This window comes from Myodes glareolus, chromosome 6 (genome assembly GCF_982192425.1).
Source record: "Myodes glareolus chromosome 6, mMyoGla1.1, whole genome shotgun sequence".
In the NCBI taxonomy this organism is placed as follows: Eukaryota; Metazoa; Chordata; class Mammalia; order Rodentia; family Cricetidae; genus Myodes; species Myodes glareolus.
This window is the reverse complement of record NC_142031.1, coordinates 11578681-11603163: the sequence shown is the minus strand read 5'-3', so window position 1 is coordinate 11603163 and position 24483 is coordinate 11578681. Positions and strand designations below refer to the sequence as shown.

Sequence of the window (24483 nt, the reverse complement as noted above, 5' to 3'; positions counted from 1 at the left end):
TATTTTATTTTAAGCAATGTGGAACAAATTTAAATTTTAAACACTAGCAAATGGAAGCATTAATAATAAAGAGTCTTAGACATTAGCAACTATGCTTAAGTCACAAACTATTATTAAAGAGTGCACTGTGGTTGCTAATGGACTCGTGACCCACTTCACCCTAAGGAATGTAGGACCAGGAACCAACATGAGTGACACAAACACTGCCCAAGATGTGAATTCAGAGAACCTTATCTTTTCACATGGGGAAATGGGTTCAAGTTCCATCCACAAATTAAAGAAATGTACCACTTTGTGAGTACTAAGTCTGAAATAAAACGTATTTATTCATCTGTACAGCAGTCAAAGCAGCAAGGGTATACTACAAGTTATGCAACTGCCACTTTGCTAAAAGGCTAGTGTCAACATTTTATAGGAAGGGAAACAAAACATCCTCCAGGCCGGCTACAGCTCTCCTGGCGGTCCTCACCTCCCCGAGTCTGGGCTTACCTCAAGTCCTTCAGCTCATGCCTGGCACTGCTGTCCTCTCTCCTGCTTTCACTCAGGTCCGCAGCAGCTGCCAGCTGAAGGCTTCTGGTGATTGGGCCCCCACTCCGCTCTCTAGACTTTACTATGAACCGGTCTGTTCTTTTCTTACTGGCCAGAGCAGTCTTGTTTTGTAGAACAGCTTTGCTCTTCTGCACTCTCACGTGCAGGTTTCGGGAGGATTTGCTTGAGAGCTGAGCAGAATGACTCTTGGCAACAGCTTTGGATTTTTTGCCCTCAACATTAGTAACTTTGGCCATTCTTATAGGACTGGAGTTCCTCAAGGATGAAGAGCTTGTTTTTTTGGATTTGACTGAAGCTGCAAACTTGACATTCTGTCTGGATCTGAAGGATGAGGAGGGCAGTGAGGCTTGGGCAGGGCCTGAGCTCCGAGCTCTGGTCTTGCCCAAGGGTGCCTGCGTGTTCTGCATCTTAATCTCCGTGTCTGCGGTCCGTCTCCGGGGATTGCTGCTGCTGTTTCTGTCACTGCTGGCAGGTGATGCGTGGCTACCTTTCTTAGATGAATGGGAAACTTTTCTTTTGGAAGGAGAGAGTGGTTTTTTAGGACAGCTGAAAGCAGCATGCTTATTCAGGCTGCCGATGTACGTGAACTCCCTGTCACAGTAAGGGCAGATATGCGAGGATACCTCGGAAGTGTCCTTCAGGTCTGTCTTCTGCTTTGCAGATCTGTTCTTCTGAAGGATCGCTTTCTGTACCAGCTGATTTTTCTTCTTCAGTGCACTTAGCTTGAGCTTATTTGGAGACATTTTGCCGAGTTCAACATTGAAGCTCAGTCTCTTGGGCTGCCCCATCCGTCTGAAGGCATTTTTCCCAGAGTTGTCTAAAACCACCACTCCGTTTTTGGGTTGCACAGTTTGTTTCAGGGGCACTGGGTTTTTCTTAGGAGTGTACCTCTTCTTGTCACTTGCAGATGCACATGCCAGGATGTGTTTATGCAGCTCAGGCATATTATCAACCCCCTTTCCACACTTTGTGCAGCGAATGGCAGTAGTGAATGTCTGTGGAATATTGTGGGTAGTGAAGTTTGTGGCCGTTACGCCAATCCCCATAGGGTTTCGATGGTGGTACTGAAACGGAGGTGGTTTAAAGCTCGGGTAGTGCTGATTGAGACCCAGTCGAATGTCTGGATCTTTCGTCTTTATTCCAGAAGCCATTATTTTGATGGTCGTGTAAAGCTCTTCAGAGGAATCATTTAACTCCTCTTCTCTAGAAGTTTCCAAAGGCTCTTCTGGCAAATTCTGCATATGCTCCACACGGGCCTTGCTGGGGTCTGTGAAGTTCTGGGGTCTCAGTGTCCCACTTTCAAACTCGTGATGTGTGCACACCTCATCTGGGTGGAGATCTCGTTGGTGCTGCTGTAAATTGCATAAGAAGGCAAATTCTTTCTTACAAACGGAACACACAAAGATATTCCCGACTCCATGAAGCAGAAGCCGATGCTCTGACAGGTCAGTCTTCCCCTTAAAAAGCTGCACACAAAACTCACATTTGAAGGGCCATTCTTCAGCATGAACAGATAAATGCTTGGTTAGATCTTTAATGGAAAGAAAAGGTGATTCACAGACATTGCAAACAAAGCTTTTGCTGAATGTTTCGTGGACAACACTCGGCCCACCCGTGGGCGGGGCCTCTTCCTTGGTTTTCAGACCTTCACTCTCCGACTCCTCCTGTTTATAAGTTATTGCAGGGAGAAGTGCTTCCAGGTTGTCCCCAGAGGAAACCACAGACGACACTGCTGAGAGAGGGGGTGGTGAGGGGGATGTGGAGGAGCATGAAGAAGAGAAGGAAGAGGAAGAGGATGAGGAGGAAGAGGAGGAGGAAAGTGTTGGAGGGCCAGGGGAAGCAGCAGACATGAGTGGCTCCACAGGAGGAATAGGAGAGGGTGAAGGGGACACTGTTGGGGAGAGAATTGGAAGGGGAGACTGGGCAGTGGTGTTGGAGAATGGAGAGGGGCACTGCTGAGGAGATGCATCAGAAGAGGGAGTGGGGAGGGGAACATTTGGAAGGAGGGGAGGCGGTGGAGTGGCAACTGTTAACACAGGAGGGCAGGGAGATGGGGAAGAAGGCTCTGTGGGGATCAAGAGAGGAGGCAGCTGACTCGAAGATACGGAGGCTGTCTGTAGAGAGGGTGATGAAGGGTCATCAACTTCAGATGGGGACTCAACAGTAGGGGCTGAGCAACTCGAGTCAGGACCAATTTCAGGATCTGGCTGTGTATCTAGGGATTTACAAGGACTTGGGCTCCTGGTCACCTCTGGTGTGGTTTCTGTAGGTAAGCTAACACCATTATATTCATTGAGAAGAACTTTTTGTAGCATGCAGGTAGTTGGTTTCTTCTTCTTTGCAGCACCACATGCTGGCTGTGCTGAATGGTTCTCCTTGAATTCCTTGCCTTCAGCATCACAAGGCTTTTTATGCACACTGAGATCCAATACAGATTCCCACGGGACTGGAGTCTTGCCTGTACCCTCTGACTTCTGTTTGACTCCACTGGATAAATCCAATGGCTGTTGGTTGCACACACTGCTGAAAGGAGAACTGGCTGCCCATTCTTTTGTTAGCTTGTATTCGTCAAAGCAAGGGGGGCTTCCAGTGTCTCTCTCATCTCTCCCAGACAAGCTCCATGCTGGTGAGTCACTACGACTTTCTAATTTGGGTTTCTTGGAAGTCAGACTTGTGTCTGTCCATGCTGCTTTCCCATCACTTGGTTTCCCACCAAAGTCTCGAAGGGCAGGACTGTGCTGTGGAGAACTGGGTGGAGAGCTGGTGCGTCTCTTAAACCGACTAGACGTCACAGGTAACATGGATGCAGGAGCAGATACACACACGGGACCCAACTTAGGGATCTCAGCTGCTGAAATCCCTGCAGGAGGAGTCAGTTTGTCCTGGGTCTGAAGAAGCTGCTTGAGCTTTGAAGACAAATAGACCCCCTTCTCTTTATGGAAAGACACCACCTCTGTTGTTGATATGCTCAGAGGCAAACTTAAGGAACATGAGGGCGCTGTGGAGTCAGAATCTGCCTCAGCTTTAATTTTGGGGAGCACAGGTGGACTGGCAGTTCTCCGTTTCTTGGATTCACAATTTGTGCTACTGGGAGACTCTTTAGGAAGTTCATCGTTTACAGAGACCTGGGTGCTCTTTATATTTTGAGTAATTTCTACTGTTACTGGAGCAAGCAGACAATCTATGCCATACAAGTGTGCAGAATTAGACTCCATCTCAATCACATCACAATTACTAGTGCTGTTGTTGGTCTGAATCTTACCATCAATATAGTAATTTAGGTTTTCAGAGATGTTGCTTGAAATGTCCATGATGTAGACATCATCAGCATCTCCTTCCTCCTCTGGCTCTGTGCTTGGTACATAAACATTCTGGGAAGGTGGTGTCTGCTCTGCTGGTGGGTGAGGCTCCTCCAGGAGTCCTCCTTTCCGACGGACGCCTTTGGGGATCATATGGCGTTCGTGAACTCTGCGCTGATGTCGTCTCATATTGGTGTGCGTCCCAAATACCTTCTTGCAGTATTTGCATGGATGAAGTTCTTTAACTTCGCCGTTCTCTTCCACACTAGATGAATTTACTATTTCCTGGGAGGCTTTTTCTGAGTTCAGCATCAGAGAGTCTTGTCCAAGTTGAGGTGGACTTGACTCATCTTTAGAAGTGACATTACCTCCCTTGCCATCATCTAGGTCCTCTGAGGGCTGCAGTGTCATGCTGGGTCTCCTCTTTAACCCTGCTTCATGGCGACGTTCATGCCGCCTCCTGTTAATCTGTGTGCCAAACGCTTTCCCACAGTACTTGCACTTGAAAGCATGACTGATTGTAGACATGTGGATGTGCATGTGACGCTCAAGCCCCTGCTTGGTTGCAAATTTTCGTTCACAATGCTGACACGGAAACATAAGCGTCTCAAACACATCACCGTTGGCCTCCTCTCTAGCTCTGGGGATGTGAGGAAGAGGGGCCATGTCTGGAGAGTCTTCAGAAGTTTCATTTGAAATGCTCTGTGGTTCTTCTAATAAATCCTCTGGCTTTTCTTCACACCGTATTTCTGGCTCTTTCACAGAGCTTTCATTGGGTATGCTAGTTTCTTCCTCCCCATCTTCTTCCAACTCCTCCTCTTCTTCCTCTTCCAATTCCTCCTCCTCATCCTCCTCCTCTTCTTCCTCTTCCTCCAGATCATTGATCTCACAATCTGTGACTTCTTGTTTCCCATCTGGCTCTGGCTGTGGTTCACAGGCGGGGAGAGGGGTGGCCACCTGTGGAACTGCATCCTGGTTGATCACCTCGGGAAGAAGGGCTGGCTGATCAGGTGCAGAAGCCAAAAGCCTCTCATCCTCCTCCTTAGGACCTAGGGAGCACAGAGGGGCAGAAGCACAGATATAAGACCACACTGGCTGCTGTGTGATCAACTCCTATGACTTTATTGCTGGAAGGCACTAAGATATGTAAGCAAGAACATACTGTTTATAGAGGTGAGCTAGCTGTAAATCCTTTCCACTGAATTAACAAATGAAAGGGCCTGCTTAGGATGAGGAAACACTCAACACTTCAGGACAAGTTGATCTTTTTTGTTTATAAAAACTATAGTGCCTACAACAATATTGGAACAGTCGGTATTAACTGTAAGGAAACTAGTTATAAATTAATTTCTCATGATTCAAAGAACCTGCTAAACCTATCAGATTCGATTCTTAACACTGTACCTGAAGGATAGAACTAGAACTCATTCTAGAATGATATAATCAGTTCAAGCAAACTTCCTATCTCTTAGAAGCCTAATCCAATTGTTATGAATCAGGAACACTTCACTGAAGAAAACAGCAGTCTCCAATCTCCTCTGGGCTTGTGTGCTCATGTCCACCTAAAGTAGACAGTTCAGAGGAGGGCTTGCTAATGAAGCCACAGTTGAAGAGACAAACCAAATAAGTCATGCAATCATCTGGCAGACAGAATGCATTGGGTAGAAGCAGCAGCAAATACATGAGCTCTAAGTCATGATGGTACTAAGCAGCTTCAAGGTTGGGAATAGGCGCCAGGAGGAGAGACTAGAGGTAACCTAGGACCTAGAGATCAGGAGAACCTGGCCATTACCCCAAGTTAACAGGGAGGTGGTTTTAACGGAGAAGTCATTTATGGCTCCACTTTAAAGAGAATCATATTGCTCACTAGAAGGAAATAGAAAACCTAGGTGGGCAAGGAAGGAGGGTGGGCAAGAAGAACTCTCTGGTCTAGGAGCGGTGCAGGATGGTGACACACAGGTAGTAGGGTGAGAAAGGTGGTGGAATTTATCAGACCCGGGGTACATGGATTGTATAAATGAAGCTGACAAAACGTGCTCATTGCCTGGCTATGGTGAGAAGCCAGACGACTGCAAGTAACTGCAGTAATCCTGCTTACATGTGGCAGTGAGAAATCATGACTTTACTTAGGATGAGCTAAAGTTTAGGGTATGGTAATATATTAAGTAGAATTTCATAAGAATCTTGAGGTCAACACAGAGGTGAGGCACCTGCCTATACCTAAGTACTCAGGGGAAAATAGTTAATGAGCAATTACCCCAGACACTGAGTGGATGTGATGGTGAATGTCTTTGTCAGCTTGACCTATCAGGGAAGAAGGAACATAAACTGGGGAAGTGCCTCCATTACATTAGCCTACAGACATATCTGTGGTGCATTTTCTTGATTGATGGCTGATGTTGGAGGGTACAGCCCACTGTGGGCAGTACAACCCCTGAGCATGTGGTCCCAGGCTGAATAAAAAAAAAAATGTAGCTGAATTTGAGACTTGAAGCAATTCTATAAGCAGAGTTCCTCCTGCCTCAGCTTCCCTCATTAACATGCCAGAGTACATAAGCCAAATAAACTGATTCTACCACCAAGCTGCTTTTGGTTGTTTTATCACAGCAACAGAACACGAAGTAGGACTGAGTGATGAATGTTGTTTAGGCCAAGAAACAAGTCACAATAAGGAATGGTCCACTCAGTCCAGAGCTGCAGGATGCTGGGTAAATAAAGGACTAAAACTGGGATATGCCCTATTTGCCAACAGGGAGATCTGGGGACCAAGACAACTGTCACAGCAGAACTGTGAGGACAAATCCTCAAAGAGAAGGAAGGAAATGGAAGGACTATTAGGAGCTCTTTCAAGGTTTCAATAAAGGAAGAGAATGGGCTTGTAGGTGAAAGAGAACAGAAGACTCTTCCAGATCAGATCTTCCACTACTGGGAATGCTGGTAGGATGGCTCACAAAGTCACATGCCCAGTAAGGAGAAACAACTGCTATGCTATTGAATTCAGCCTGTTCTCCCATGGTCACTCTCAGAATTCAGAAGACTGCAAAAGAGGCAGAGATATAATTTTTCTACACCAAGTAAATTGGCCAACTCAAGCTTTCTGACAGATCCCCATGGAGCATGCACGGTAGATGACATGGGTCACCCCAGACTATCAGAACCCTAAGCCCTACACACATCCTAAGTTTACAGCAGGATAAAATTATTACCAAGGACAAGTATTATTCTGGCAGAAACTACACACAGCAAGCAACAAACTATTCTATAATAAACTAATTGTCTATCTGGCATGAAGTGTGCCATGCCAGCCAAAGCCATCAAGGATGTTGAGGGAAACACAATGGGATCATCAAAATGAAAGACAAAGCATCCAGTACAGCATTTGAATGTAGGAAAGAGTCATCTGGGAAACTCAACTATGGGATGGATAAAGAGATGGAGAAAAAGGCTTTTCTGAATGCTGAAACTAAGGTGGGAAAGGTGCTGCTGGACAATAGGCTGAGACAGAGGCAAAAAAGAACAGTCCAACTAAACTGTCAGGATGCAGCAGGCTGTCCATACAGGAACCACTAGAGCGATGAAATGCTCAAGAGTGCGCAAGTGCTACAAGCTCTGCAAATACAGCAAATACAAAAGTAAGAACACAAGTTCACCTAAGCACCTGGGCCTCGCCCTCTTGCTATTTCCTAGAAACAGGGGTCCTACCCCTACCATCTGCTGCTACCTCATTAGCAATAGGCTCCTGTTTCTAAATAGAAACCAGCCTTCTCTCCCTTAGACACATTTCATATTTTTCGTGTGCTCTCAACAAGCCAGGAGGGACATCAATAATGGTAATCTGTGGTTTCCTTAGTTTTAAAAGCTGTCTACAATTGATGATTAATCTGGTTTGATTAATCTTTAAGTCCAAAGCAGAGGTTCTCAACCTTCCTAATGCTTTGACTCTTTAATACAGTTCCTCATTTTGTGGTGACCCCTAACATAAATTATTTCTTTGCTACTTCATAACTGTAATTTTGCTACTACTATGAATTGTAATGTAAATATCTAGTATGTAGATATCTGATATGTAACCTTCAATGGGGTCCCACAGGTTGAGAACCACTGGTCTAAAGTAACAGGTGCTCAATCTAACAAGGTAGGCCATAAAGCAGTATCTATCTTCTTGGGCTTTCAAACATAAGGGCTGGGAGACCTTGGGTCAGCAGCTGCACTAGGCAAAGAGACTCTCACACTAACCAGCAGTACCAAAAAATGGGCCTGAGTATCAAATGTCTTTCATGGTTTAATGGTACAACAAGAAACAGCAACTCTGACATTTTCAAACTCTTACTTTCAAATAAAAAATGTTTAGTATTGTTTGTATTTTCCAAACAAATGTCTTAGCAAATCTGCTCTCAGAAGTCAAGTTAGATTTAAGACTGGAAATGAACTCCTCTCACTTGTCCCACTGTATAGTGCATAAAGGGAGGTGTGGGGATGGAGGAAGTTCGCCTCTTTCTAGTTAGTTCCTTCTGGTTTAAAAAAATCACACTGACCTTTGACCTGACTCACTTGGCCGCCCTAAAGGAAATGTACACAACAAACCCAACCATTTCTGAGTAACAAGAAGGGCACAAAAACAGATTTTTTTGAGTGTCATCATCATCATCATCAACGGGGCAAATTAAGTGGCCATAAAAAGTATTCAAAATATTGATACCCCCACACACATATTCACAAGAGTCACAAGTTTATATTCTGAAATCTGTCTGTGTCACAATGAACAATCTTGGGCAAGCTCCTGACTCTTGTGTGAATTTGCCTGTAACTGAGACACATAAGATTCCCAAATATGGAGGCTTCAACTGTGGTTGTTGTAGGAAGTCCTTTTGTCTTTGGTTGTAGGAATGCCATGGAGCCACCAGAGACAGACATGCTCAATCTTTCCCGGTAAGTCACTGCCACGTGGCGATATACAGATTAATAGAAATGGGTTAAATCAAGATGTGAGAGTTAGCCAATACGAGGCTAGAACTAATGGGCCAAGCAGTGATTTAATTAATACAATTTCTGTGTGGTTATTTCGGGGCTAAGCTAGCCAGGCGGCCTGGAAGAACAAGTGGTCCTCTCTCCATGCAAAACAACTGCATTGAGCAGGGAAAGTTGACTGCTATCATGAAAGATCTAGAATATCAATGCTCAGAGATGTCTACTGGGGAGGGGGAACAGGATTCTTTGAAGAGAAACAAAAAAGATACAAATCATGACCCAACTCGTTTTCACTCTGCTATACAGAATCTAAGGTATCTGATATTTGTAAGTAACTGTTAATAACACACACACACATACACACACACACACACACACACACACACGTAGATAAGGTATATCATTAGGGCAATTTCCTTAAATAAATAGCATCTGTGTAACAACTGAGCAGATCAGAATGTCACATTACTAGTAACCTAGTGCATCTTCATGGCTTACCAGCCTAGCTTGTTATTACGAATTTGTTTTCAAAGCATTCAACACACAAACACAGACACACAAAAAAATTTGTTTTGAAAAAATAAGTTTTTAGTCAGTCTCACTATATAGACTAGTCTCACATGGCTAGCCTTGAGACCGGCCTGCTGCCTCTGCCTCTCTAGTGCTGGGATTAAAGGTTTGAGCTACTACATTCTTTATGAATGCAACTATGCAGCATGCTTTACTTCATTTTAAGGGGATAATAATTTTATTTTGAAGAAGAGGTGGGGTATAAAAAGTTCAGTTTACTATACTTAAACTCAGATAGTTTTCTTGCTTTTTGGGCCCTCTATAATTCTTGACTACTTCTCAGGTGGGCTAGCCAAAAGACAAAAAGTTAGATGAGGAACACATATTGAGACCCCAAAGCTCTAGATCACTTACCTTCTGCAGACCCTCTCATGTTTGCAAAGGTGGAGTCTGGTTCACTTGCCTTCAGCTGTGCGGCCTGGGTTTTGATGCCTTTGTTTTTGTTCTCTTGGGATTTCTTCTTCCCTGAAACACAGCATTTATCTATTTACTTTCATTAACGATTACTCTGATCCTTGAACGATTATTAACCGAAGCAAAGTCAACTGTATTTATAGGCAATTCTAAAGAAAGGAATGAATGATTGACTATGAGTACCATCAAATCCTGTCAGAGGAAAAAAATTCATAAGTTCTACATTTTTAGGCACTTGGTCCTTAGTTTCATGGCTATAATAGGTATCAAATTAATGAACAATGTATTCTCAAATGTTACTAACAGGCCAGGTTGTGGTGGCAGCATATGCCTTTACTTCCAGCACTTGGGAGGCAGAGGCAGGCAGATCTGATTTCAAGGTCAGCCTGGTCTACAGAGCAAGTTCCAGAATAGCCAGAGCTACACAGAGAAACCCTGGCTCACCTCCCCGCCACCAAATTAAATAATAATGATATAAAAGAAACTTCAGAATCAATGAAGTTTGAAATCATATAAATAATATGAGCAAAGGCATACTGGAGAGAAACAGTAAGGTATTACTTAAAACCTTTAATTAGTGAAGATAGGATAAGCTGTAACTGCAGCTTCTACTTTATAAGTAAACATTTGCACTGCATTACGAAGGATAAACATGGCTCCAACATCAAGTGCAGAGGAATCAGGAATAATTTCAGTCAGCATAGCCCTTATTTCATTAACAACATGGGGAGAGGCACACACAGTTCAGGAAATGCTAACTGCATTCTAAGTGATCCCAAACTATAGAAGGCTAAATTAAAGCATGGCATTTACTGAAAAGTTACAAGGAACTGAATCCCCAAAGGAACACAGGTGAGAGCACCGTAGGACTGACCCCAGACTGGTAGTCAGTCCAGGTGAGGTCAAGCCCCTTCCCCAGCACTCTCCTCTCTTCCAGCACTGCTCGCACCTCCCAGCCCCAAACCCCGGAAAAAAAAAAAAAATATTTTCTTGCTTTTCACGAACAAGCCTCCTACCACCTTTATATCCACCTCAGCTGAAGACAGACAAGAAACCACCCATCACTTGCAACTCAGGGAAATCACATTCGACAGTCTCAACAGCAGATGATCACAAGAGGAATGGTCAGCTAAAATGAAGACAACTGATATCAGAAACTCAAAATGGCATAAAACGAAAGTACAGAAATCAACTATAAATTAAAGTACTAACTAAAAACATTTTGATAAAAGTTTAATAGATATAACAAGAAAACAAACTACACGAAACAAGTCGTTTGTTCGTCTTCAAAAGGAAAATCCTAAAATAATCATTTTAAGTGCCTAAATCTTTAGCCAGTAAGAAAACAGGCTTGGGTTTGTTTTGTTTGGGAGAGACAGGTTGTTCTTGCAACTGTATGATTAGAAGTTCCTTACAGTACGCCCACATATTCTTTTCCACCTGCAGCTGACATGGCTTGGAACACATGCACACATGACCAGAAGCACCACCACTCTGGTATGAACCAAAGTCAAAGGGCAGAGGATCATGGCAATGGTGACCCCATCTCCAGGTGAAGAATCATACTAATCGGCACCACACGAGGCAGACTCCCGTCTCTACCTTACAGTGCTATGGCAGACACACAGGCACCTTCCACAGAGGGAGGGAGGCTCTCCGGACGCCCTGCTGGATTGACCTTACACTGTTAACTTCTGACAAAGGCTCTTGAAGGATCTGTGCTGAACAGAATCTGCACTCTTCCCCTTTCAATAGTCCTTATCCTCAATGTCTATGTCCTTCCTGTGTGTGATGTTCAGTCTGAATGAGATTAGTAACTCCCAACAAAACGCATGCCAGCCACACACACAAACACAAATGACAATCTGACGATGCGATGCAGTAGAACTGCTCCACTGTCACAGGCCAGAAGCGGAACCTTCAGACAGTGCACTCAAAATTCAGGTACAGAGGTGTTTTCCTAAAAAGTACTACTACTAGTACTTAGTATAGTCAGTACTACCCCATGTCCTCAAGCAGGCTAAGAAATGGGTATGACCCTTTACTATAACTGTCTACAAGTTTTTAAACAGAGAACTGTAATCTCAACATGGCCTCTGCAATAAGCTTCAGAGACATTAGAAATAAAAGCATACTGTAAAATTTACTACAAAAGCAGGAGTCAATCTGTTGACCAGAATACATTGTCAAGGCAATTCAAAGATTTGACAATCCAAGTGCTGTCCCATGCCCAAGGAGCACAAGTAGAAACATGAAGCAAACCAGGCATATGGAAAACATTAAATATGCTTCCATTATAATAAAACCTGCAGTGTGATACACTCAAAATGTAGCTGTTTAAGTATGTGAAAGACAAATGCTATTTACATTGTATTCCCCGACTTAAAAAACAACAAAACAAAACACCACTAAAACAGCTAGTTCCTACCACATGTCCATTTCTGGGCTCCTCAACAACAAGTTACTTTTTTCACCCTAAAGCCACAGTAGGACATGCAAACCATTGTGAGGACAGACCACATGAGGACGAGTACCTCCTGAACCTTCTTCAGAGGATGAACAAGAGCACACCATAGTCACAAACAGAGCAATTAGCCTGACTTCAAGCATAGCACAATGACTCTCAATTCAGTCACAATTCTGTCGTGAAGAATGCTGACTGACCAGAGCACGTTTCACTGCATCTTGCAGGGTGGCAGGGGCACTCTACTCACAAGATTCAGCAACAATGCCCCCTTTCCCAGTGTGACAACCTAAAACTCAGAGCACAGCAAAACCTCCCCTGTTCTCTGGGGGAGCTCTCTCAAATGTCAGAGTACTGGACTCTACCAATGTATTAGACTTGAGATCACAACACACATACAGGAATCTGTGATCTATACATTTATTAAAATTATGCAATTCTATAAATGAAAAATGATACCGCCAAGGTAACTTAGTGAACAATGGATTATGTGGCAACAGGAAATCTAGTAAGACTATCATTTGCTCAGGGAGCTAGGACTAACATCTAAAGTTTCGCAATCAGAACCATTTATCAAGATACTTCTCCTGAGGTCCTCTGACTAGAGATGAAGGGGCTACCAGAAAACCATATGCCTGTCCTATTAGAGTGCTATTTTATGAGAGAAACTGAAGGCTTGAACCCAAAAGACAAATACACTTGTGACAAATTAATTCTGCTCCCACTTATTGTGAGAAACTGTTTGTTATCACACACCAGCACTGTTGGACAGATGGGACCTGCCATATTTCCTTAATCAGAAAAGTTCTCTCCAGGTACTTGGTTTCTGTCTGCTACATCAAAGAGATTACAAGAGAAAACACAATAACTCATCAGAACTTCAAGGGGACAGAGGACTTGTAGCTTCTATCTCTGAAGTAAGAGGTACCACTGGGTGTTTGGCAAGTACACGAGTGCACTTACCAGGGGCTCCTGCAGGGTCCTACATGGCGCTACTGCCAGCTGGCTGCTCCACTTGGTCTAGACAAGAAAGATACAGGAATGAAACATGAGGAAAGTGAAATGGAAATGGCCCCAAAGAATAGCATGAGGGACAATATCTGATGTGCTGAGGGGAAGGAATGTGCACATAAAGACGAAGAAAAAAAAGGCAAAGAGCAATTATCTACTACATCAAATCTATCACATACAAAAAAAAAAGTTGCTGAAGTTAGGACCAATGTATTAGGTTGTCAGACCTGTATCATGCCTATGTTATATGACACCACGCCCATACCATCTAGGGGCCATTCTTCTAGAACTCAAAGTACCAACTTATGCCTCTAATATCATAGAGGCACCCACAGATCAGAGGTGGGAGGTGTCTACCCAGGCCTTTCAACTACACACTCAGGAGCTAGAATTAGTGACAATACCATTCAAAGTGCTCTTTCAGTCTCTTGCTGCCATTTCATAAAAGCTCAGTGATGGCTCAGTCAGCACATCCATCCCTAGCCTGATAAATGAAGCTCCTATACACTGAGCATAAGGACAGCAGCTGGAAATAAGCACTCTTCCATTTTCATTCTACCCTGACATCACAAAGTATCAGTCAACCACACAGAACCCTGCTCAGAACAAACATGATTGATTCACCAAGGAAACAGGCACTTCTAGTCAAACAGCTCCATATAAAGACATATAAACAACAGTTGTAATGGCTGCTTTCTTAGACAATAGACAGTCTTATACTGCTAGCACCCAGGGTGGGAGTTACAAAATCAAAACTGCTTAGGGCAGCACATGAATAATTTAACCCAAATCTGGTTTATGTTCTAACTATTCAAATAAACTAGACAAACAACAGGAAACTCTACATCTAAGGAATGTTTCACTTAAAGATGTTTAATCAGCACAACAGGGAAGCACACCCTGTGTGCTGTCTCCTTACTGGGGAGCTAGCCATCTCTTCAGTATCAACAGAATTAGGACAACACAGAGGCCATCCTCAGACTCTAAATTAGACAGTCAGGACTGCCTGTGAGACTCTGCACTTTGCCATGAAAGGTCAGTGAAGGTCTGAGCAGCCCTGAACAGAATCAGAGGCCATCAAACTGGACTGTCTGCTGCCTCTAGTCCTCACCATCCAGCCAGCCCTACCTCCTAGCAACTTCTGTTCCTGCCACTCCAACAAAATCCATTTCTCATGGATCTCACTGACGTTATACTTTCAAGTTCAGAGTTCTTCAGTTTGTCTTCTCCTGAAGACAGAGGGGAAAGTGTGATCCTCCACTGTCAGGATTCCTCTTCCCAGTCTCACAGCACTGCCATCCAGACTCTCCACCCCCGGTTCTGTCTGTCTGTCTTCTGTTCCTAGGAAATCTGAAGACTGGAACTATGCTGTCATAGGAAGTTACAGAAAGACTCCAACACACACCGAGAGCTAGGATGAGGGGCACAGAGGCTCAGTGAACACATCACGGGAGATGGGCGTGGGAGAAACTGAGCTGCTATAGTAAAGGTGAGAACCACCGTAACACGATGGAGCAGGAGAACTCTGAAAACTATCCAGTTTCCCTAACCTCAAAGGCAGCTCTAAACTTTACATTATTATATGACTACCTCAAGACACAACACATCAAGTCAGTACCCAATCTGGAACTTCAAGTCCCATGCAATTTTCCCCTCCATCCTCTGTGTTCCAGGAAGCCTGCTAATGGTATTTTCTGGGTTCTAATTTCACTCTTAAAAATAAAACATAAGACTCCTTCTGTATCTCAAGCAAATTAAAGCACTTAAGTTCATTATACTTTTTTTTTAATTTTTTACATTTCTGTAAGGAAAAGATAGCTGTGCACTGACTGAGGAGTACTCAGGACATGACTGAGATACAAGCTTAGGTTCCAAAAACCAGAAAAAAAGGTTTACCTGGGAGAAAGCCAAGTACATGCTTCAGTAAGACTGTTAAAGCTAAACCCCCCTGTGATCGTGTTAATAAGGTAGAAGAATAAATAGATAGAGGCAATGCTGACACCTCGAATAGTCAGTTATTTAAGACAGTAGTGGGCAGGAAGCGACAAAGTATCAACCCTGTCTTACCCTGGAGGTGGTCTAAAGGTCTACAGTGGGTATGGAGACAGAGAAGCACTAGAAACACATATGAAACTAAGTTCTCCACAAAGGATCCCAGCCCATTGCAGTATCTGTGTACCTGTCGGCCACCATAAGTGACTCAAGGGAGAATCAGGAAATTGCAATAGCAGAACTGATGAGGACCAGTGTCTGAGACACTGTGCCTGCCCAGAAGGGCTTCTGCAAGTCACGAAGCATCACACCCTGGCCCTGGTACCAAAGTCAACAGTGGCCATGACACGCAGTCACCAGGGAGGAGGTCCTGTCAGTCATGATTATGCCAAAAAAAAAAAAAAAATTCATGAGTGGGTGACTTCCAAAATGAAATACAAGCAAAAGCAAAATTAATGAGATAGAATTAATATTTCTGTGGGTAAGACTGAAATACACCATTTTTAATCCTTTGGCAAACATCTCTACTTTTCATTTTGAACAAATCATATGTTCTCTCCCTCCGACTTGTATACCCAACAAAACTGTTCAGAATAAAAGCATGTTCTTTGTTCTTGTTGCACTGCTCTTTAGTTATTACACCTATCATTATCTAGATGAAATACCCACACTAAAACGATCGTGCCGAGTGCCTACTGATAGCAGAGAGGGTCCTGGACTTAGTCATCAGCTAGAATGCGAGTCATGTTAACTAGCTTTTATTTGCATTTCCTAAAACTCCTCAAGTAGGCCACTGGCTCCACTATGTTTAGACAGAGGGCTACAGACACAGGATCCCTTACAGAAACACAAAATCATTTTGTCTCATGGCCCTATTATGGAGTAAGGCACTTTGTTCTAGCCCAACTGCAATAACAGAACACCATCATTGCTCAACCTGATCCTATCTCTGGCATGTTAGCAGTCGTCAAGCCGCCTTCATGCCTGTCTGTTACCCTATCACAACTAAAGTACAGCACATCATTGCCTCAACAGGAATCTTGGCCATGTTCACCTCAGCAAGACAAAGCATTGGGACACACGAGAAAGCGTGTCACAATTATTTTCAGATTATAGAATACATTGAAACTCAGTTTTCCTATAGTTCTCCACCTAAAATCAGAGTTTGTCTGATTTATTTAATAATACATATTCTCAGATGCACCAGGAAATCAGCACAAGCTTGTTCTTTGCAAGTTTAAAAGGTCTTTTTTTCTGCTTTTTCCTCATTTCATAAAGGTTCTAATGCAATTGCAGAGAGACAGTTTGATGATTTTCTTGGGTGCTATTAGCTACAGGACACTATTAGAAGCCACAAAAAATACAAATATATTACTACTGAGAGATCTTCCATGAAGGAAGTCAGAGCCCTCCGCAAAACAACCTACTGATAACAAAAAGCCAAATGTGTAGAAATGTGTGTTCAAGAGTATTTGTAGTTCATTGAAAAGGGAAGGTTTGGCTGGAGGAAGGAGGACAGACAACGGAGGGAAGGGAAGGAAGTAGGGGCTGTTGAAAAGACTCAGGAGGCCAGGCAAGGCAAGGTAAGCAGCTCCAGAAGTGACAGTAGCTCTAACAGGTTCCAGCACTGGTCTCAGGGATTATCCCACACCATCGTCAATAGATATTTCTTATTCTGCCAAATCAGGAGGGTAAAAGAGTACCAAGAATGGGAGGACAGTTAAGATTAAGGATTGTCAGAGCTAGGTTTAGAGTGGGGAGGGGCCTCTCGAAGGCCAGTGCTAATGACTGAGGAAAAGGGTGTATCTCATTCTCAACCCAGTTTCAAACGTCACCTGCTCCTAAGTCTTCAGCAAAAGAAACCCCAAACCTACATGAAAGTACTGCACCACAGCCCATGACCTGAGAAATAAGAACTGTTGCAAGCAATCAATCGCCTGGGTGCATGCTGGTGGTCTAGCAAGATGACACTAACACCAAGAGGCAAGCAAGATCAAGCATACAGAGGAAGTCACTCACAGACCCTGAGAACAGATCATCTAAAGGGGACTCACAATAGATTCCACTCAACAAAACGTGGAATTCCCCACACTTGGAAGTCTAAGCTGCAAGCCTATGTTCCTTCTTAAGCATCCTCTAGCAAATTTCTCCATCAGCCATTTGTTTTGTTCATTAGTTTTACACTGAACAGGAACCCAACCTGATATAATTATGACATGTACAAATCTAATGCAGCAGGAGAGAAAAAAGAATCCCATACTCATTAATGCTCCATCAATGCATGCCAAGGCCCTACCAATACAAGATACAAGTACATTCTATCTTTACAAGTATAAGATACAAGTACAGTCTACACTTACGGACTTTATTACTCTTCTTTTGATCTTTTTTTTTCTAACTTGACCATCTGTTTTACATTTATTTTAGTGTGTGAATGCATGTGTGTACATGATACGTGTGGAAGTCAGAGGACAATTTTTGGGAGCTAGTGCTTTCTTTTCACCATGTGGTTCCAGAGAATGCTAAAGTTATCAGCATTTTTTCTGCTGAGTCGCCTCTCTGGCCCTCAACCTAAGCTGTTTTGTTGTTGTTTTTATTAAACAACAATTTGAGTTTCACTTTCGTGGTTTTTAATCCTTAGGGAAGGATGTCTTGGACCCCTTTGAAAACCAGGTAAAACCGAAGGCCCCTCTCCCAAGTTAATCACACTGGACATAATCTCATTTTGTATCCACACACTAAGGTCTGGTTGTAAGTGCATGCAAGCACTGAGTATCCACAGAAGAACATGTATGTGTTCTCTAACTTCTCACAACTGTCAGATCCATTTGCTGCCCTTAAACCCAACTTTATCAGTAACTTCTGAGAGAGTGGTTCTTTACATCCTTGCATTTTCCTAACTTCACACCCAGAAAGAGAACAAAGAAATCTGAAATGTTTCCACAACTGCTTCATGGCTGTCCAATGATTTCAGAGAAAATGTACCTAAGCTTCATCCAAAATGTCTAATGCACTAAAATCTGGTTAAAATGCACAGCAGTTAGGAGTGGTATGATCCAGGTAAAACAAAGAAAGAAGACAAGACAAAGACAGCCAGGTATGTGCGACATGTCAAATGCCACAGGTCCTCTGTCCTCACTCACTAACTCCACATCTCCAAAGCAAAAACGAAGATTTTTAAAGTACATGTTTAAAAATGCTGCAACTTGACTTAAGAGTTTTGCTGGTAAGCCCAAGGGCTAACAGTCTCACACAATGAATTGTGCTGTTACCTCCATTACTATGGAGAAAAACCCCAAAGATTCACAGCAACCAGCAAGGGAAGAATCATCCTCCTCTATAGCTGTTGCTGCTTTGAGACAAGGGGTCTCTCACTTTGCAGCCTAGGCTGGCTCAGGTGGCATGAGCTATCACAGTCAGTTCATCTTACTCAATTTTACAGAGAGGTAAACTAAAGGCAAAAACATGTAAAGCAACATTGTTCTTAAAGCAAGGAGTCGATTTGGCCTTCTAATTCCAAGGCTATGTACACTATTCTTATTGCAAAACAGTTCAAGCTTCACACATTTAACACCTGAGTTACAGAAGTTTGCAATTTTCCCTTCCCCCTCTATCTAACACACATACATACAAAAACACAATACACACACTTTGGACTCAATTTGAGAAAGGGTAAACTATGCTACTACAACTATTATATACACATATTATGTATATGAATAAGGTAGTAAACTACGACTACCTTAGCATAGCTTATATTTATCTTTAATTCCTGAATTTACAGTTTGATGTGATTGTAACTGCAAATAGATAACAAAGTTTAACATTCAAATTCCACCTTGTCATCAAACATACTTATAACTCAAATAACAAGGAAAAGATACTTCCTGGGATAGTTCATGCAGCTGCTGGTAAAATTCCTAATGATGAGTATACATGAAATTTGGGGTTCTTAAAAGCAACTGCAGCTAATGACAGCCTGATCCTCCTTTATGTGGTCTAGATGTGGGTGCTACTGTGAACTGCACAATCTAGTCTGTGGAAACAGAACAAGAGGCTGTCCCATATTAGAGAAATCTAGAGAAATCACAAGAAAAACTGACCACCAGGGCCACCCACAGTACAAACCTGTCCATTTAGGAAGAGTCTCCACACTGCCCCTGGCCCTGTCAGCACTTAACATCCTCACGGCAAAGGACCAAGGGAGCAGAGTGAAACTCTCATTCTTCTAGACTTTGGACTGTAGCTTTTAGCAGTCAGTCACTCTATCCCACAAATAGGTTCTAGTAATCCCAAAATTAAAAATATAAACAGCCAGCAGGCCCAAAAAGACATATTCTACACCTCAAACTGGCAGGAAAATGAAAGTTAAACCTGAGAAGCCAAACAGTAAAAACAAAAGGTCCAGAAATTGAGTTGTTGTTCATCCTCAACTGTTCAACTAACTACAACTTCAAACAACGCCTATAATACTGTTCGTTCTTAGATCGAAATGCAGGCAAACAAACCAGTTTGCCTTCATTTTTTGCGGCATGTGATGTCAAGAAACCCACAAAAGACTGCAGTCCAAGAGGTGGGATTATAAACACGGGAGAAAAGATTTTCCTTTAAGCCAAAGCAGAGACAATCCTCTGCTTAACATGGAGCTCATTCACTAAGTGTGAAACTGGTCTTGGTCAAGCCAACACCGTAGAACCAGTAGCACCAACTTGAAAATGTTCAAAGAATCATGTAAGCAAAGACTCCTCATTTCAGAAATCAGAGAATTTTATATATCACACTTAAACAATGTCATTATTTTATCATAAAATTTCTTACCTCTGAAATTAGATTTCTGTACAGTCAAAACAAATGTTGTAGTATGCTGGTGAATAAAATTTCCATCAAGTACTGGAAGCCAGAGCGGAAGCACACACCTTTAACCCCAGCACTGTGGGGGATGAAGAGGATTTCAAATTCAAGGACAGTATGGGATACACAGTGAGCCAAAAGATCTTTTGAAATTTCCAAATCATAACCAGATTCAGAAAAAATAAACAGTTACAATCACCGCTTCAGAGCCCTCAGAGTTCTCAATGTTCTCCTAGGGCTTAACATAAGGACTGTTTCTTGACACTGTAGTAAAATCACTCCCTTAGATTTTCTGGAGAAGTAGAGAAAGGAAATGTTTATGAACCTGAATGCAAATATTAAGCTAGAGCTCTACTCTGCCCATCAGGCATGTTTGCCACTGGGTCAGATGTTAGCTACACAACTCTATAGGGACAACTGAATATTCTCACAGCCAAAGTTCCCAAACTCACTTTTATCACATTGTATTCCAAATTAAAGAAGGGGGGAAAAAAATCAAGACTCTACTGTGTGTCAGACAACAATGTAAGAAAGCAGTATCCCAGCGGTTATGGTAGAAGATTTCAGTGTGTTAAAATCCAGTCTAGATTACATGAGAAGTCCAGAAGAGGGAAGGCAAAGAGAGAGAAAAAAAAGACTGGAAAGGGGTCATGTCCAGGAGAGGTCAGGGCAACTCTTCCTACTAAGTCTCCTTTCCTGCCTTTCCTACAGAATGAGTCAAGCAGCTAGGGCAGGAACAGCTGTGTCAGCAAACCAGACCACTGGAGATGCCACTTCAAATAGCTCACGCTTGTTCCAAAAAGCCAAAGCGAAACACGAGAGGATACTCTTCACAAATAAACATTCAAACAAAACAAAGAGAACACTTACCTACATCCTAAGACAGGGAGAAAACTAGCAAACATCGCTTTCTTCTACTTCAGCCACACAGCATCAGAGCTGCACTACATCAGTTTCTAGATTTAGTTTTCCGACTGTCTATTAAAGCAGGCTCATGATCCTTAATCTTCAACAGAAGGAAACTTAAAGTACATATTATCAGTGGAACGGGGACAAGCCCTCCAGAGTGTTGCAGAAGGAGACTAAAGACGGTTGGTTCTTCCTTGAACTCATCAGTAACAGGAGGACAAAATGAGGATCCCAGTCTGGTCCCCTCTGACAACTCTATCCAAGAGGCAAGGAAGGACAGCAGAGTCTTACTTTGCTCTTGTGACTTCATGACTGATGCCAAGATAATACACAATATTTAAAAATCCCATGCTGGCAAGCATGCCAATAGAGGCCCAATCTGGAAATAGTCTTTACAGTTTAATTTAGGACACTCAAAAGAACGAAGCTAGTTCAACTCATAACCTCTCAGAACTGTGCCATCAGCTCTCAATCTAACTTTGCTTTCTACACCAGAGACATTAAGTCAAGCACTGTCTTCTCTTTGGGATTTGTACAGATAATAAGTAGCCCAAATTCACCCTGGCTAATCAGCAAAGTCAACTGTTCACCGTGAGCCTTCCCTATTCAGAAATGCTGAGGGTGAAAATTAGGCTTAGGCAAGACAGAGCCACAAACAGCACTAATGTGGGCATAGGCACATCAGTTTCTTCAGTAAGAATAAAGATCCCCCTTTTTCAGGGTCACTGGTAATAACGCACATGCAGCACCAAGCACAGAGCTAGAAAACAATAGTAACTGCTGTCACCGTCGGCGGCAGTACAAGTGATGCATCATAAGGCATGGTATGGAAATGAGTGTCAAATCCTGGCATATGTCTGTATCAAAACTCACCTAATAAGTTAATTCAGCAGAGAATGTTTGCAAAGGAGCAAATCTGTTTGGTCAGAACAACAAAAACAGCTGCTTTCAGTATTATCCTTTTCACTTAGAGTAAGCACAAACATATTTTCATATGGCTCTTGCTTCTGTACTACAAGCTCCCCTAAACTATTAATGTTAATAAAAATCAAACTCTGAACCTGTTTCTGGCAGCATGGGTTACACATAGGGAATCCAGTACCAGGCCAGGAAACCTGAAACACAGCTCTGCACAGTCTTCACTCAAAGACGTGCCTATTGATGGCTAACACCCAAAGTGTGCACTCTTCCCACTCAGCCAATTCCCGCCTTTTTTATTTTTATTTGTATAGATGTTTATTGAGACAGGGTCTCTATGTAGTCCTGGCAGTCCTGGAACTCTCTTTGTAGACCAGGCTGGCCTCGAACTCAGAGATCCATCATCAGTTTCTGCCTCCAGAGTGCTAGATTAAGGGCATACACTACTACAGCTCGCTCCTGTTCTCCTTAGAAGCAACTTCAAACATAAAACCACACCCTCCTTTCTGCCATGCTCAGGAACATTGAGTTCACATGCCTAAACACCATCTGTGTACTGGAATGAGAAACTGCCTAGGAAAAAAGCACAACTAGTTTTAAAACCAATTTAAAAATCAGTTATTTAAGCAAAGTGTTCATACTGGAGGTTTTAACATTCAGATTATAATCAGATTTTTAAAAACTAAACTAATTTAAACTCATTATAAGATCTTTCTTATTTTACCTTCTAGAAAATGCAATTATAATCAACCCCTTTTTCTGTATTAGACAAGTCATACCTTATAATTTACCTATAGACAAATCATAGCACACAGCACAGCTCCTAATATATTCAATCAGATGTCTCAAATAGTTTTTCATGTATAAAGGTTCTGGGTTGGAGAGCGAGATGGCTAAGCAGGTAAAGGCATTTGCTCCCAAGCCTGACAGCCTGAGTTCAATTCCCTGACTCCTCTACAAAGTGTTCTAGCCTCCACCCCTATTTCACCTCCTGGGATGTACACAGACACACACACAAATATAAAGAAAATATACTTGTGAAGAACAGTTCAGAAAGTCTGGTTATTCCACACAATTGTAAACAAGGTTATATATAACTAAGAATCAAAGGCACAGAAACAAACATTTTTCAATATTTAGACTAAATCTGGAGTATCTCAGTAATGGCACAAGTAGAATTAGAAAAGGTAACAGAAGTTTTCTGCCTCCTGGTGGAAAGCTCAACTGAAACCATACTGAGCATTCAGACACAGACACAGCCAACAGCAGCAAAGGTGGGCAAGATATACACTGCTCAGCAAAGGTATCTCAGATGAACGACAGCCAGGGCTTCAGCGACACAAATGTTTAAGACCATACACAAGACAGCCCACTGAGCCCAACATGACAAGCCTGAAGCCCTAAGCACACGAAGGAACACTGCCTCTGGCTCCCAGAAGTCCTGCTTCACACCTGTAAACAGGTGAGGGCCCAGTTAAGTCTATGAACGTAATAAAAATTGCCTATAAGGCATTAGGAGGTTCAGGATTTAATCACCATAAGGCACCACAGTCAGACCTGTCACTCTGCTCCAAAGAAATCTGAAACAGAGCTGCCAATTGCTAGCAGGGACCAAGAGATCACTTCGTAAAAGCATGTGTTCTCTGCTTTTATAACATGTACTCGTGAACACTAACTTCAAATCCTTTTACTGTTGCCCATTTCATTTACAATAGCATAGACACCTCCCCACCCCACACCCCAACCCCTGCTCAAGCTGATATCCATCAGAAAAGTAATCTCAAACAAGTCCATAACTCTTGTCTGAGAAATGCCCATTCTTCACCTGGAACTAGGACAAACCACTCCACAAATGCAGCATTAGAGGCATCTCTGGTAAGGTACTCAGGAGTCTGCAAGTCTGTTCAGGAGGTTGGGTACTACCATCACACCCTTCCATCTGCACATTTCCTACATGCCTCACAATGTCCCTCACAGGGAAAACTCATGCCTTGCTCTTTCTCTAGACCCTTCCTATGGAGATCAGGAGGTCCCAAAGGGCAGCCTCTGCTGACCTGTATCAAGTCCACACACCAGGGTTAGCTAGCTTGCACTTGGTTGCAATCATGGAGACTAGGAACCTCACAGAGCTGGCGTCTAGCCATCTCCTGAATTCCCCCAACCAACCCACACTGTGCCTGGCAAGAAAGAGGCCAATACAGCCATGTACAGAGCTGTGTTCCTCAATTCAACAAACTCTCACATGGGCCTCTATGTAGGCCCAAGCTTCCCTAGACCATATGCTGCTCCTCTGCCTATGGAGCCCACAGGGCCCAGAGCTTCACATCACTTGGGACACAGGTGCCCTGACAACAGTTGTGTCACACCCCACCTACTTCTTATCCACACTGATGTTACTAGGCCTCGCTCACCAATAGCCGATGATCTGTCACTCTGCAAGAGCAAGAACCACTCTCATCACACCCCTATCTGGACTGAGTCTCTGCATATGGAGCTTTTCAGCTTTCCTGACCTAACCTAACCTGAGCTGATCAGCAT

At 43.0% G+C, this 24483-nt stretch overlaps 1 protein-coding gene across 6 annotated transcripts in view; it reads right to left on the bottom strand.

Annotated features, from left to right (window-relative positions):
- The window catches only part of Prdm2 (PR/SET domain 2), a 106117-nt gene that overhangs the window by 23447 nt on the left and 58187 nt on the right, over window positions 1-24483 (bottom strand). For 5 of the 6 annotated variants that reach the window (XM_087906919.1, XM_087906917.1, XM_087906918.1 and 2 more), the window contains 2 exons: window positions 9741-9851; window positions 490-4897 (listed from right to left, as the gene is read on the bottom strand). In XM_087906919.1, the coding sequence (XP_087763045.1) occupies window positions 490-4897; window positions 9741-9851 (4519 nt within the window). Of the gene's footprint in view, window positions 1-489; window positions 4898-9740; window positions 9852-13227; window positions 13285-13679; window positions 13801-24483 lie in introns of those variants that run through there. The other variant, XM_087906920.1, reaches the window with a different exon arrangement.